At 42.7% G+C, this 16,535-nt stretch overlaps 1 protein-coding gene across 5 annotated transcripts in view; it reads right to left on the reverse strand.

The window, feature by feature from the left end:
* Positions 1–3,077: 3,077 nt before the first annotated feature.
* Positions 3,078–16,535, reverse strand: part of ACAP3 (ArfGAP with coiled-coil, ankyrin repeat and PH domains 3) — a 235,978-nt gene continuing 222,520 nt past the window's right edge. For 4 of the 5 annotated variants that reach the window (XM_083163363.1, XM_083163362.1, XM_083163360.1 and 1 more), the window contains 2 exons: positions 16,327–16,388; positions 3,078–6,287 (listed from right to left, as the gene is read on the reverse strand). In XM_083163363.1, coding sequence (XP_083019489.1) covers positions 6,181–6,287; positions 16,327–16,388 — 169 coding nt within the window. In that variant the 3' untranslated portion in view covers positions 3,078–6,180. Of the gene's footprint in view, positions 6,288–12,468; positions 16,389–16,535 lie in introns of those variants that run through there. The other variant, XM_083163364.1, reaches the window with a different exon arrangement.

Here is a 16,535-nt window from a genome sequence, read left to right on the forward strand (position 1 = left end):
GTATATCAGACTCCTCAAATCACTCTGTGCCTCCACAATGCTGCCATGTATGTGCTGTCTGCTGACTACACGTGTGATGTGATGGGTTATGGTTTATCAGACTCCTCCCATCACTCTGTGCCTCCACAATGCTGTCATGTATGTGTTGTCTGCTGACCACACGTGTGATGTGATGGGTTATGGTATATTAGACTCCTCCCATCACTCTGTGCCTCCACAATAGTTTGAGGACCCTGATCTAGAGGAGACTCTGATGTTAGTTCAGTCACAAGACAAATTAACTTAACAATTTAAATAAATAAAAGAGGAACCAAAAAATTAAAAAAAAAAATTAAGTCTAAGTAAAAAGTCTACAAAAAAAATAGGATTTCAGTTTGATCCAGTCGTTTATTTAATCTTTTCTCATTTGATTTCAGCTTTATTACATACATACATTTCTGCCAAAACATATATTATTTAGCATTAAACCATTTCTGTACATGGTATCCTTCATCAGCAACAATTAAAGTAGTACATTTATGAGGAATCTACCAGCATACCCTCACAATGCGTTTCACAGATGACTGAGTGCAAGTAAAACATATACACCATGGCCATTATTCTGGTTCACTGGCAAAGGCAAATTATTTCCCAAATGGACAAAACCATATGCACTACAGGTGGGGCAGATGTAACTTGTGCAGAGAGATAAGATTTGGGTGGGGTTTTACTTCAAAGTGAGAACTATATTGCAGTGTAAAAATAAAGCAGCCAGTATTTTCCCTGCACAGAAACAAAATAACTCACCCAAATCTAACTTTCTCTGCACATGTTACATCTGCCCCACCTGCAGTGCACATGGTTTTGTCCATTTGAGAAGGAATTTGCCTTGGCAAGTGAACCAGAATAAGGGCCCATGTGTAGTACACAGAGAAAGCCATGCTTTACAACACTATGCAGAAAAAAATATATATGTTGGGCTACAATATTAAGTGATAAGGTGTGCATGATGCCGCTGATCACAGCCCATTCTGTGCTTGTGACAATTTGATGCAAAAAGATACAATATGCACCTGGAAGACCTAACGATATTTGCATTATTTTGCTCCTGATAACGTGCCACCTAAATGTTCATAATTCAAAAGAGATAAGTTCCCATACATCTTTGCTACAGTCATGCCAAGCAGCCCCTCTTGGCACACCAGGTCACGTGGGACTGTGCCGGCGTTGGGTGTCTTTTTTGCCAAAGGTGCATCTTAGAGTTGAGAATGATCAACCGCAAACCAGTCAGCTCCGAACGTCTTATTAAGAACACACTTTTCTTGTTTGCAAATTTGGTGTAGGGGAGAGGAACCCCTTATTACGGGACACCACTGACCTGTCGCTGTGCACACTACCTTGATTTGCCACATCTTTTGTATTCTTATTAAAAACACAGCCTGTGATATAGTAGTTAGGAGCTAATTGGCCATACTTGCCTACTTTTGAAAACTAGTTTCAGGGAGATAATTGTTGGAAATAGAATTTTGCACCGCGCCCCATTGAGGGGGGAGTGTCATGCTCCACCCAAAGGGCGTGTCTAGTTCCATATATGGAGAGATTGTGAAAAGATATTGTGAATGTGGCACCTAGAAGCGTGGGGGTGTACTGCTATATCTGAGAGGAATCTTTTAAAATTACTTATATCCAGATGTAGATGAGCCCCAAAGCAGTTAGAAAGGGATACATATTATACTTGGTAAAGTGCTGGGAAATGGTGCTGATGATACAATGTACATGTATCTGTCTCTTATTACTGTTTTCCCCCAAAATGTAACAGTGTAATGTGGGCTAGGTGAAATGAGGGAGATAGCTAGACTAATGAGGGAGAGAGGGAGATTACTGCAGAATGCAGGAGGGGAGGTAACTATGATGTAACAGTGTAATGTGGGCTAGGTGAAATGAGGGAGATTGCTAGACTAATGAAGGAGATTGCTGCTATGTCAGGGAGTCTCCTGCAGAATGCAGGAGGGTAGGCAACTATGTAATTGGCTGAAACTTCATCACTCTCCGTTTTATCACTTTTTAAGCTTACTACATCTGGTCAAAGAAGAGACGTAATAAAACATGAGGACATGCACAGACAGGGCAGTCAACACGTGGAATAGCCTCCCGACAGAGGCTAATACAGTAGAGCAATTTAACTATGCGCAGGATAGACAAATCTGCTTCCAAAGAAATAAGGATTAAATGGGGGTTGCAGTAACAATGTGTGTAAAAAAGGGGGCAGAATATATAGTCTTATCTGTTGTCAAATTCTATGTTTCTATTCAAGTATCTTAAGGTGCCATACACGCTGCGATTAATGCCCATCACGTAAAGTCTGTGAAGCTTGTTCTTTTTGTAATAGATCTCATTGCATCTAGTACAAAAAGTACAGAGAGCATCCGTGTATGGGCGGCTTAACTCTCACACCAGATCCAAACCTTTGTGCTTAAGGTTTTTTATGAGCTAGACAACATCAGTCTAAAGGACCCTATACTCTACTGCGATTTGGGCCGACTTCACCTTGTCCCGACGGATCGGGGGTGAGAAATCGCCCCAAATCAGATGTGTTTGATGAACCATCGGTTCCGATGCACGGTCCCGTGCGCATCAGACCTGAGTCGGAGGTCGGACCCTCCGTCCAGCGGGGAGCAGAGGTCATATCAATACATCACTTGTGAAAGGATCACATTCGCTGCATCACATGTGACCCTGCTACCCGGGAAGGCTCGGCGGGGGATCGGACGGCCAAACCCTGCAGCAAGAGACACAACAGTCAGCCACCTTGTGTGTTAAACAAGATCACAAGAATGTCAGATCACTAGTAGTTCAGTCATGTGCTATATTCTCATCAAGTTAAGCTCTGTGCACAACGACTTGTGCTTTATGATTGGGCAAACAGCTATGTAAATAGCGATCATGTGACTACTGTATATGTACAGGTCCCTCCTTCCTCTATGTCGGTTTGTTACTACCCATTTTGTTTTATCACCGTTTCCTATTGTAAAGAGCAATGGAACATGCTGCGCTATTGAAGAAACTGTAAATAAATAATATATAATGAAGTCACAATAGAAAATAAAATATGCTTATCTTTAATGCAGTAACAAGAAATATTCAGTTATAAAATTAAATAGCATACGGAATACACCTTGGGACGTCCCTGTCTACCCTGCATCCTGCATGTCTCCAGTAGGTCTGTTTCCACAGGATTGTCCTTCTCTCATGCAACCAATATGCCCTGCCAGGACTTAGGGCATGGTCTGGCTGGATTGGGCGTTGCACAATATGTGCTGATTTCATAGGCTAGGAGGCATAGTATTAGTGGATATCTTCAGGGCAGGACTACTTCCCCAACATAACAACCATTTATTTACCTCTCTTGATTAAACAAACAATATGGTTCAATATTCACAGACCCAACAGCAGTCTTCCTCGGACTTGCTGGACAAAAGGCTAAACTTCTTTACATAGTGTATACTGTCTAATAGTCTTTGTCTGGACCAGCCAGAGAAGCAGCAAGCAGTAAATATTAACATATATATAAAATATTCTATGTAGGGCTATTCTAGGACATGTATAAAGGCACCAGTCTGGAAAATGGAACGTCTAGGTTCATTAGACAAAATACGAAATATCCTCAAACACCGGATGTCAGCGGCCCACCCATCCTTGCACAGGGCTCCTGCAGTTTTGAGACACCGTATAGGTGTCTCTGAAGTGCGAGCGCTGGAGAAATCGATGGACGCCAAAGATCATCCAATGATATCTCCCCGCCTGCAAATGATTATGTAAATCATTAATTTGCAGGGGGGCTGCATCTGATGGACACGCAAAGGTCCGAAGTGTATTTCTAATGTATAAGAGGGTTTGTAATGGAAACAGGTACCCAATGGTGACAATTTAATTAAATTCATATTTTTGCTGAACTTTTCAATAATATTTTTCGTTGTGAATAAAATGCTGATCCTCTAGGCTCCCATCATACCAGATTGTTTGGGAACCACTGCTGTACAGTATTGCACAAATGTTAAGCCGGCCATACACTTATGCAACTTCTTGGAGGAAGAAGTCGCATAAGATTTACCTTGAACCGCCCGGGAGCTTCCCAGGTGGCAGGATCACATACGGTCCTTTTGTATGGGATATATGGTATGGGTTCCCAACAGATGTATCCAATCTCTGACTCTGTGGATCGGAATCGGAGACTTGGGACGGGATGTACTAAAGGGAAAAATGCAGTATAACGGGGGTTTTACCGCATTTTTATATGTACCATTTTCCGTCCGCCCCGTCTCTGCCGGGCAGGGTTTCGCCACCTCTGGGTGGTGATACCCTATAGAAGCCTATGGGCTTCTATCGCCGCCCCCGCGCGACCCTCCCTCCCTCCCATCCTCCATCGATCTCCTCCTCCCCCAGCAGGTGTCACAGCCGGGAGGACATCTGGCTGCAGGGTAAAGAGGAGACGCCGGCGATACTGACAGACGCCGGGATTTGACGGAGACCCCCGCACACCACATTACAGGTATCGCGGGGGTCTCCGTCACCGCACCCCGATGCTAGCCGCATATGTTAGTACATATGCGGTAGCATCGCGGCAGCTGGGCGGCGATGTATATTAATACATCCCGCCCAAGATGCATACCATTTACCACTTTCCATCTGATTTCTCAGCCTGATTCCTCGGAATCAAATGAAAAGTGTCCATAATTGTGGGTTAAGTTGAAAATCAAACTTAAGGTGCCCATACACGTGACGATTCTGGCGTAGGTTTTGGGCAAAAATACCATTGATGCGATGCGATAAAAAGACAGTACAATGCAGCACATACTTTTTGTACTGTGCGATGAGATGCCGCAGGAGCGCGCATCTCATAACACCAGCAGAATCGGCACGTGTATGGGCACCTTAAGAGAACAACAAATATCTATCTATCTGCTTCCTTGTGACTGATTGGCTGCATTGACATTAATATTACTTCAGCTTACAGCATGTTGGTCTTTGTGATGACAATTTACCTGGATGCAGATAAAACACTAAGGAAGAAATCTAAAACAATCAGAACAATAATTATTAAGGAGATCGTATATAAAAGAACAGCTCTTGTCACTTTACAGGCTGTGGGGCAGATGCACTAAGGGCCTTATTCTAGTTCACGCTTAGAGGCAAATTCCGTCTTAGATGGACAAAACCATGTGCACTGCAGTTGGGGCAGATGTAACATGTGCAGAGAGAATTAGATTTGGGTGGGGTTTTTCTTCAAAGTGAGATCTATATTGCAGTGTAAAAATAAAGCAGTCAGTATTTTCCCTGCACAGAAACAAAATAACTCACCCAAATCTAATTCTATGTGCACCTGTTACATCTGGCCCCCTGCAGTGCAGATGGTTTTGTCCAGCTAAGAAGGAATTTGTCTCTAAGAGTGAACTAGAATAAGGCCCTAGTTTCAAAAGTGATAAAAATGGAGAGTGATAAACAGCCAGCCAATCAGCTCCTGCCTGTAACATGGCAGTTAGGAGCTGATTGGCTGGCTGTTTATCACCCTCCATTTTATAACTTTTGAAGTTTAGTGCATCTGGCCCTGTTAGATGATTGGTTGGTACTACAGTATTTCTCTCTCCACTTTATCTCTCTCCCGCTTAAACTAAAAGTTGATAGAAAATTCACATTCCTAACAAAGGATTTATCAAAGCGTTTTAGCTATCTAAAACTGGTTGAGTATGATAAATAGTGCCCCTGCCAATCAGCTCCTAACTGTCACGTGTTTAAAGAATGACATTTAGGACCGATTTATCACCATTTATCATATGCAACATGTTTTAAATAGCTAAAACTTTTTGATAAATGGACCCCTTAGTGGTTATTTTTGACAACCTCATTTCTCAGACATTTCCAAAATCCAGACCAATAACCTCTAAAACTCCTCAAAATACTTTGTGTGCTCATAAATATATTTAAGAAAAGCAAAATTTAGATTTGTCAAAACACTGTGGTGGATGTTTCTCTTATACGCAGAGGAACAGGAGGTTAATGAGACATTTTTATACTTCATCGTGTTCCAACATTTGGCCGACTTTTGCGTCTTCTTCTTTGTCATGGTCGTCCTCCTTCAAACGGTTTTGTTCTTCTTCTGGAATCAACCACATTAAAATAGTTCCTTCAAAAAAAGAAAGGTCTCTATCGAAACGAGTGGCTGAAGTGAACACTTCGCCGGCTTAGCTTCTCTGGGTTGTTAGACGCCATGTGAGAGAATTCACGGAAAATATCCAAATAAGTGGTGTCACCTGTAATGCAATGGAGCGGGGGAAAAAAAAAAAAAGGCCAAATGAAAGGAGGACTAGATCTATTAGTCATTCTTTAAGGAACTACTTTATTAATAACAACAGAAACAAAATAGAAATAAGAAAAAGTATATATATATATATTATGTGCATCGTTTATGTGGGGCTACTAAACTATAGAGCTATATAGCTACCAATAGAAATCTGAAATAACAACTGTTGTCCTGTCTGTCAAAGTGATGTGATTGGTCGGGCCCCATTCCATATACACAACTCAACTCCCTTCACCTTAATATTCTCCATCAAAATTTAGGGTTGTTTCTAGCGCGGCTACTGAATTAGCCCGATTTCTTCAAGGTTTTAGAATTTCCTTTGACCCCAAAAAAGGTAGTATCTGACAAATGCCTGTCAGAGTGATCTGGGTTTATGCAAGTACAGATGGTAGAAGAGCTCACACAGGCATACTACACAGTAGTAAATGAGGATTATTCAAGTACATTTCATATTCCCGTCCTCTTCGCTCCATCGCTGACCGCCGACTGACCTCTCACCTAATCACCTCCTCCCACTCCCGTGTCCAAGACTTCTCTCGCGCTGCCCCCCTGCACTGGAACAACCTCCCGCCACCCATCAGGCTTTCTGATTCCCTTACCTCCTTCAAGCGCTCCCTCAAAACCCACTTTTTTCGACTAGCCTATCCCTCCTCCTAACCTCTTTTGAGCCTCCTATCCTGCCTCCGTTCCCCTCCGTTCCTACTTATCCTATTGTTTTTCGTTCGTCCACCCACCTCCTTTTAGTCTGTTATCTCTTATGAGCAGGGCCCTCCTTCCTCACGTACTCACCCTACCTCATTACCTCACCTGTGCTCCTGTCCTGTTCTTCCCTTCCTCTACTTCATCTTCAGTCTCCTCGACAATTTCCACACCTACTTCTGAACTGATGCTGATTATAGTTCTACCAGCTATACCCCTATTCATACTGTATTTTATCAACACACCCTGTACGTTACCTTGTCATTTGTTTTTATGTTTGCTATGTACAGCGCTGCGGACACTTTGAGGCGCCTTATAAATAAATGTACTACTACTACATATATACGTACGTACATACGTGTGTGTGTGTGTGTATGGGTGTGTTGATATTATGCTGGAAGTCACATAGGGGCCCATTTATCAAGGATCGCATTTACAATGTGATCTGGGCGGAATGTCACCACCCAGGATAGCATTGTAAAAAATGCAATCCCATCGGATGTATGTATCATACCTCAGGGCACAAGGCCAGGGCTCCGAAAAGAGCCCGTCCCTGCGATGCCTGGAACCGGATGCCGGGGGGGGGGGGGGTCTGCGCATGCGTGGTTTCCCCTCTCCCCCCGCTGACCGCACTGCCGCCGGGGCAGTGCGATCCTGTAGCCATAGACTACAATGGGCTATCGCCATCTCAGAATGGCCATAGCCCAGGGATGCGAAGCGGGGCTGCCCGATGTTAATACATCAGCCAGCTTTGCATCCCCCATAGAATTTAGAGATTTTGGGGGAGTTTTCCTTTTTTTTTTTTTTTTAAAGCAGCAATCATTTACAGGTTGATTTTGCCGTGTAATTGATTGCCGCTTTAAAAAATGGGAAAACTCTCACAAAATCTCTCACTTTCTGATTCACACAACGTATTACTTCTCCCATTCAGGTGTTTACGAAGACTCGTTTTACATTATGCCCAAATTTACTATCCAAGGACACGATGACAGTCCTAACGGCAAGGGAACCTCAATGGGTGGTTTTTGGCCTAGTTCAGGAGAAAAGTTGTTCTACACTGGACAACCACTTGGTCATACAGGCCACTCATTCAGCGGTCTCGTGCCTTTATTTGATCATCTGGATTGGTGGTAACTTTGCATATCCTTTACATCTACAATAGGAAAGTCATTCTACCATGCGTTACATCTGACTAAACAAGAAAGTATCAGAATGATACGAGGACAGAGTATAGAGGTGCAGAGGTGTTAATTAGCAAGGAGAAAGCCAAAAAAGAACCAAACAGATCAGAGTAAGAGTTGTAGTATGTTTATTAACAGTGCATAAAAAGACGGTAGAGGAAAGAATAAAAACAGTGGGACTCTGTCAATGTGTCATTGCTGCCGAGGGCCCACTCAATTTCTCACAGGGAGGCCCATCTGGAAACAACAGGTTGAAATAGTACAGAGAGACTGACATACACAGAAAACAAGGAAAAGAAAGCGCACCACAGAGGTGCAAGCAAGACGTAAAGGGTATAATATGCATTAGCCTATATACAGAAAGAGGGTTTATTTATTGTGCAGTTATTTCAAGTCCTCATGCGCATTTGATCCAATCATTGTTGGGGATACTGACCACACCCACCTCTGTATTTTATCTGCAGAACTGCCATTTACATACAGAAAACATATTTGGCGGGGATCCCTAAACACGAAGGCTGCACATGAGGTTGATAAGCACATGGCACAATATTAATTGGCCGGGTTAGGTGCTCCCTAACAGAAGCATCCAAACCTGACTGCCATGTATATGATACTACGCGTCATGTTGGAACAGAAGATGTACATCATAAAAGCACCGATGCGTTGAACCTCACTCACGCACAGGTAGCAGTTGTGCTGCTAGAAGGTCACGCTCATATGTGTCATAAGTGGTATAGTTTGACCATCACAGTCCATAAACTAGATTTACTGTACTAGAAGCTTTAACTTGTTGCATCGATTACACAAGAACTATTTAAAAAAAAAAATTAAATGTTGCATCTAAAAAAAAAAAAAAAGACAGTCAAAATTCCAAAATTTGAATCTCCTGACACATATAACTGAAACCAATCAAAATACACACAAATAATCCAGAAGGCTGTACGAAATAATGCATTTTCAGTTATGGTCCAAGAAGAAAATGAATCCCGTAGGCTACAGGGATAGGGCAGGAATGATAGTGACCCAATAGGTTTCCGTTCTCTAGTTCTTTGTCGTGACAATAATAACCAATTAGTAATGTTTTCTAACCAGTCATTTCTATTATTCGATATTTACACCGGATGGCAATGCATAGCTTGTGCGTCTTTTGAGTGCTGCTGCAATGTAAAGCAGACAGTGTCACATCGATGAATATAAAAATAAAGACTCGCCGGTAAATACACCTACGCCGAATGAATACCATTTTTACAATCTTCACGGTGAATATTACAAGCTGCTTTTTAAACTCTGACCAATTTGTATTTTAGCTTTTTAAGCGATACATTAAACTGCCACTAGGGTCATAGAAAATCAATCCATAAAAAAAAAATGATGAAACGAATGTCTTTTTTTAATTATAAATACATTTTAATATAGATCTAAGAAGTGTTACTAATTGTCCTCCAATAACTTTCCTCTCATGAATTAAAAAAATTCTAATAGTCAGGTATCAAACAGAATATTCAAAAAGAAATGCGACAAAGTGCAATTCAATAAGAGTGACCTTAATCTACAGTAGTAAATCAATGGCGCTGCTTTCCGGTATCAGAGGGAACGGGTGTAGGAAGAAATCTTTTGGTTCTACCAAGAGAAATATATTTTCTCCATATAATTCCGTCACGTTTTGTTCTTTAAATTAATTTATTTGTCATAGTATTAACCCTGTGAGTGCCAAGTGAATTTGTCAAAATAGGTGTGAAAATTGGCAAGCAAACATTTTTATTCATCATAATGACCTGTAATAATTACCTTGTATAGGAAATATAATCTTTTTTTTACACAAATGTTTTTATTTGAATTCATATAACAAATTTGAGCGACACTGGCATTTGTTGCAGATAAGGATGCCAATCCCGGGGATTCCCGGGATTGGCATCCCTAATAATAAAAACGCCCTGGCCGCCCACTATTTACTTACATTTGCGGAGGTTGCTGAGTGGGCGGCCGGGCTGATTGGGTTGCCGGCAGCCGGGAGCCAGGTATTCTGAGTGGGCGGGAGGGAGGGCTGTTGGCTGGGTTGCCGCCGGGTTGATAGGCGGGGTGGCCGTGAGCCGGAAAAGGCTGGTTGGGCGGGCAGACGGACGGCTGAGGCGGGCTGTGCCCTGCCGCCGGGTTGATAGGCGGGGTGGCTGGGAGCCGGGAAGGCTGGCTGGGCATCGGGCGGCTGAGGCGGGTTGTGCCCTGCGCAGCGTGACCTCTGACCTCGTCACGCTGCACAGGCCACACGCCGGGTATGGGAGAAGCCGGGCAGCGTCTGAGCGATTGCCAAAAATCTAATCCCAAAAATCCCGGGATTGGAAACTCCAATCCCGGGATTGAAATCCTGGCGTTTTAGGGGGCCAAATCCCGGGATCCCGCCGATCCCGATCCTGGGATTGGCCACCCTAGTTGCATAAAATAAAAATGGTATTTCGGTACTTGTTTCCTAGAATGGCCACAATCGCGGGCATCGTGTACCTTAAAGTTAAGGAACACGATGCCCGCGATGGACCCGATTTCCTTTGAAATCAGGTCCATTTTGCCGGCAAAGGCAAAATCGGGGGCATCGTGTCGGTCGCGGCCATTAACATGGCCCCCGACGCGACCGACGCGATGCCCGCGATTTTGCCATAGGCTTCAATGTAAAAATATTTTTAACATTGAAATCGGGAGAATCGCGTCGGTCTTGTGCCATTATAATGGCACAAGATGAGATGGACTTGATTAAGTCCATCTCAATAGGAAACAATGTGAAATGGGCCAATATGACCCATTTCACATTGTATATGGCCCCGTCGTCACCCCACGATTGACGCCAACCCGAAGCGTGGCGAGCGGCGGCGGTGCGCGTCCTCCGACCTTTTCATACCCCTACTATCCACGTCGCTGTGAAGTTAAACGCGTCGCCACGCTTCGGGCTCGGTGGCTCGCTGCGCTCGCCACACTTTATATTCTCAACTCCACGCCGACGTGGATAGTAGGGGTATGAAAAGGTCGGAGGACGCGCACCGCCGGCGCTCGCCACGCTTCGGGTTGGCGTCAATCGTGGGGTGGCGTTGAGGGGCTAAAATTGGGGGTCTGGGGAATATTTTACATTGAATCCAATGTAAAATAGGGTCCCAGGGACCCTATTCACATTTGATTCAATGTAAAAATCGGGTCGATCGCATGTGATTTGGTCGCATGCGATGCGACCGACGCGATTTTTCCGACACGACCACCCCGATGCAAATCGGTGTGGCCGTGCTAGGAAACAAGTACCGGTATTTGCTAAAAAAATGTAAATTCCATAAGAAACTGTTCTAAGGAAATTTGTTTAAAGTACTTATGACTTATTCACATTATCGGAACCATGGTCACGGATGGAACTATACATCGTAACAGTTCAGTCCTTATTTTTGCTAGGAAACATTGAGATCCCAGAGGCACACAGTGATGTCATTATGTCCTAGTAAAATGATAGTTTCAATATTTGTTCAGTTCTCAAAATGGGATCCTCGTGTGTACAGGTAACCCTTTAAAGGGTGACAGTATATACAGGAAGTGAGGTCTGTCAATTGTATTCTATTGACAACTAATTAATTCCAATAACTAACTGAAAAATGACGATAGCCTTCAAATTCAAACACAATATATCTATTTTACATTTGACATTTGACTTTGAAATTAAGAAAATGTATTTAATAACACGCAAATAGCACTACACCCAATGAGATGTTTGCTATCATTCGTGAAACTTGCAATAAGCTGATAAAACATCTGATTGGTTGCATCCATTGTCTCTAAAGAACAGCTGACTAGTACAATACAGATGGCATTGGGGCTTGCAGTAGGTTTGTCTGAGAAGGGATAGGCCGAGTACATTTCTGCAGGATTAGGAGGTGGGAGATTGTCACAAGTACCACCTCTCGCGGAAAGGCTGCTTGGGGTGTGGGTTTGCCATTTGCAACATGTTATTAAATATGAATTATATAGACGGATACAAAATTCCATAAAAATGCAAAACAGAAATATTGGCTAAGAAACATAACCACACAATTATCCTTAAAAAAAAATCTATTTCAAAAAGGAAATATTCCAAAGAGATTAAGTTTCTGATAGTTATTACAAATTTCTGATGGCTCTAAAAAAAAAAAAAAAAAATCACCCCCCCAAAAAACCAAAACATTTCTTCCAAGTAACATCAATTCATATAACAGAAAGACACAGTAAATAGTATAAACATGTAGATGTGATATAGAGTATTTATGTAAGGAAACTAGGAAAGCAGTACAGAATCAGATGAGTTCCAACTGATTGTGGATTCAGAGTCTGATATAAAAAAAAAGATTTAAAATGTTTTTCAGAAGATTCACAACATCCAGCTGCAACTAAATATTATTTTCATAAAATATATCCATCCTGCAATACAAATAAGCAGCACAAACCTCAGGTCAACAGTATGTGACTTGATTTAAACCTAACTATATAACCAGAGGGTTTTACACTGCTCCGTGTGGCTTATACCGTAATAAATTAAATATCAAATTAAAAAAACATAACACCTTCACTGTATAGGAAAAAAAAAAGCAGTCCAAAACAAATTCACTTACAAAATTACATTTACACAAAACAAAAACATATACATATATGTCATTTCCAATACTGGAAGGAGGAAAAAGTGCACAAGTATATAGTTTTTTTTGTTTGTTTGTTCTTTACATAAAATGTACAGTTTTTATCCAGAAAATATTAACCCTTCCACTACGGCGGTGAAAAGGGGAGGGACTTGTGTCATGGCAGGATACATGGAAGGCTGACGCTAGTTTGAGACCGTAGTATACTTCGTAAGTCACTTTTTCTGACCTACCAAAAGGTTATCTGATAAAGGGTAAACTATAAACGCCTAGTAAGAAATCCTGAGGAGGGCTGAAAGTAGCAAAATGGCCAGAAGTTTGGACCTCCAATAAAGATAGCACCTTTTTGTCCATACCGAGCGAGTCCTGCTGGTTGGTAGTTAGTATAAGAAGCCGCCGGCTTCCGTCTGGCAGTGCATTCTGTTGTTGCCATGCTGGCCGAGGGACATCAAAATCCCTAAATTCATTTAATCTGGATATAATAAACCATCCCTTTCAGACATAAACCATTATCAACTTTCCCAAAGAGTTGTACAACGGTAATTGTAATATGGAACTCCGATCATTAACCATGTTGTAGGCCTTTGGGGAATAAATAAATATGGCTGCCGTTCCCATTGATTTAGTTATTTGGTGATTGTATGATTGTAAATTTATTGCATGTTCTCTAGTGAGCAATAAAATGAGATTAGCAATAATTCTGGATGGATTTTTTTTCTGTGCTTTTCTGAGAGGGTGCTTACTAAATGTCTGTCACCCCAAAAGACAGGATACAAGTATGGTGGACCTAAGGTGCATATTATTTATCCAGGGCTTAAAAAAAAAAACCTCGAGAGGTCATGCGGCTAATATAATGCCACAGCTTAATGGCAGGTTGTAAGCGGACCTTTGCAAACTCAGACAAGGATGATGAATTCACATGCCATGGAACGGATGGATAGAAGACTGCCGGCAATGTCAGCAGGTGCAAATGAGTTCATCGAAAGACAAGATCAGGTCTTGGTGAAGATTAATACCCATATATTTAACAGTCCGTTCTATGTCCCTGATGTCCTGATCTCTTCATACAATGGAATTGCATAGCACTAGAGATGACATAGGGATGCACTTGGGAAGCCTGCAGTAATTAATCCTCAATTGGAACCAAAGAACATCCTCAGCAACCTCCCATTTCTATTACTGAAGGACTGAGATGATATGGGGGGGGGGGGGGGGGGGGGGGTGTTGAGGGCAGAGGCCCCAATACATTGTATGTTGGGGCACTGAAACAGAAGACAATGTAAGCCTTTATAAATTTGTTTAGTGCACTTTATCCCATATGGTTTGCAGACATAAAGGACAACGGGCATTTAACCTCTTCATTGCTGTTGCGGAATAATGTATGCTTTGCTTTTCAAGGAGGAAAAAGAAATAATAGGAAAGAAAGATACTTCATTGTATAGGAAAGAGAGGTAAACATGCAGCAAAACCGAGGGTAGAACTCAATTAAACCACACGATTGAATAACTCTGGGAAATAAGAGCCCGGAGCTATTCAATTAGCTTTGCTCTGATTTCTGCTGGCGCTGTCCTGAGACGCAAGCGGAAATTTGACAAAACTGATGCTGAGATAGGAATTTCGGGCTTTGCCTGAACAGCATGGCTCCTGGCACTTAAGGCGGAGACTAAGGGCCTGATTCAGACCTGATCACTGTACTGCAAATCTTAGAGCCCAGAGACCAGGTAAACTCTGATCAGCCAGAACACAGCTGCAAATGCGTTCGTAGCTATGCACATAAGGGGAAATCCATTGGCAATCACTCACCATCTAATAGATTTCCCCCTGTTCACAGCCGCCGAGTAAGTGTATGCAAAGGCCATGGGAAGAACGGGCCCACTGCTGATGTCAGCATCCCTCCCTCCCAACGGTCGGGTGCTGCCTGCGGTTTCTGAGGCACTCCCAGAAACTACCGGCGTGCCGCCACAAATGCTGGCCACTTGTCAATCAAGGTGTGATTGGCCATGACAATCCATTTTGCAGTCCCAGGTCGGGCATGCACGGTCATTCTATAATCAGCATGGATGAGAATTTGCGGTCCTGCTATGGGGTCTGCATCAGGCCCTACGCTTAATTCTTCAGAAGTGGTGACCTGCATCTCCTGACTTAAGTGCTGGACACAATGCAACTAATTGAATAGCTCTGGGCACTCATTCCCAGCACAAATCAATAAAGCATTTCATTGAATTCCCTCTACAAGGAGAAAGAGATGGAGAGACACAAGTACACATAGAGGGCACATAGCTGGTGGGAGACAGACATGCAGAAAAAATATTAAAAGAATCAGACATGGAATTTGATAAGACTGCCAGCGAGAGAGCGAGAGAGAGAGAGCGAGAGAAAAGACAGCTATTATGGGATACATTTACTAAGATGGGAGTTCTAGTGAACACAGGATGTTGCACATAGAACTCCCACCTTAGTACGTTCACCCCTATGTGTGCTCTAAAATAGATGATGGCATTTGTAGGACATTTATAACTGTTGTTTTTCCAGAACAGGAAGAGCTATGGCGAATAACTGACACTAGTCTTTAAAGGAATAGACTTGACGCTGATAACGGACATCACATTTTCCTGTATGTCTCACTGACTGTCCTCTGTTCTCTGCAGTGAAGAGGTTAAAGCAAAAGCACACCTGGGCAAGAGTAGGGGGGGGGAAGCTGAAGCAACATGTGTATTTATAACATTAAGCACCATGAAACAGACAAAACTAGGAAAAGTGCTTGAAATGTGGGCATCTATGGATATCCCATGCAGCATTGCAGCAACCGCCCAGAAGCCACCGCTATCTAAGTCTGACTTCCACACCCCTACCCTCAGTCACCAAAGCCAACCACCCTAATGCATCGAAACAAGAACCCTAAAATAAGATAGGCAGCTGACAAAAACAAGGTCCCTGAATGTATTAGTACCTTTCACTGGCTCATCTGGGTCACTTCAACTTCACCCTAAATAAATATATAGTCAGGCACTAAAGAGGCAGAAGAACCACAGGTCCTCCCGCTGACTCCATTTTCCCAGTGTCTGCTCTGATATTGATAAAGTAAAAGCCTAAAAGAATCACAGTTTGTAAAAGTGCTAAACAGTACATTAAATATTTAAAACATATTTCCTTTTGCTCTTGGCAGTGATGAGGAAAAAAAACAAAAAATTGTAACATTGGTCCAGACCCATCCAAAAACTTTTGGTTTTAGTTGTGCCCCTGGTCATTCTTCCCTCCCCTGGTGCCAGAAGATAAACCCCATGCAGATTTCCCCCCCAAAAAAAAAGAAGGATGCCAAGAGCAGCTAGTGGAAAAAGTTCAAAAAAGTAGGGATCAGCTGCGCCCCCTTGAGGGCCATAGTCTGACTAACACTCATCTATATTAAGGCAGATGAATTCTTGGATGCATTTCCTGTACTGCTGCTCTGTTGGACTGTTGCTGGGATATTGACCTGGTTGTCCGAAGGGCCCTTCTGCTTCTCTCATCTCTTCGTTCATCCGAGCAAGTCGTAACCTGGGGAAAGAAAACACCATTGAGATTCTACTATGCACAATGGAAGCCTTGCAAAAACACAGTGTTAAAGAATACTGGGGTCACCCTCTTTGTGTAGCACTCAAGCATTTCAGGTGAGTTCTGTATACCCGACTGGAAAGGATCAGG

Source organism: Crinia signifera, chromosome 19, assembly GCF_055691185.1.
Source record: "Crinia signifera chromosome 19, ASM5569118v1, whole genome shotgun sequence".
NCBI lineage: Eukaryota > Metazoa > Chordata > Amphibia > Anura > Myobatrachidae > Crinia > Crinia signifera.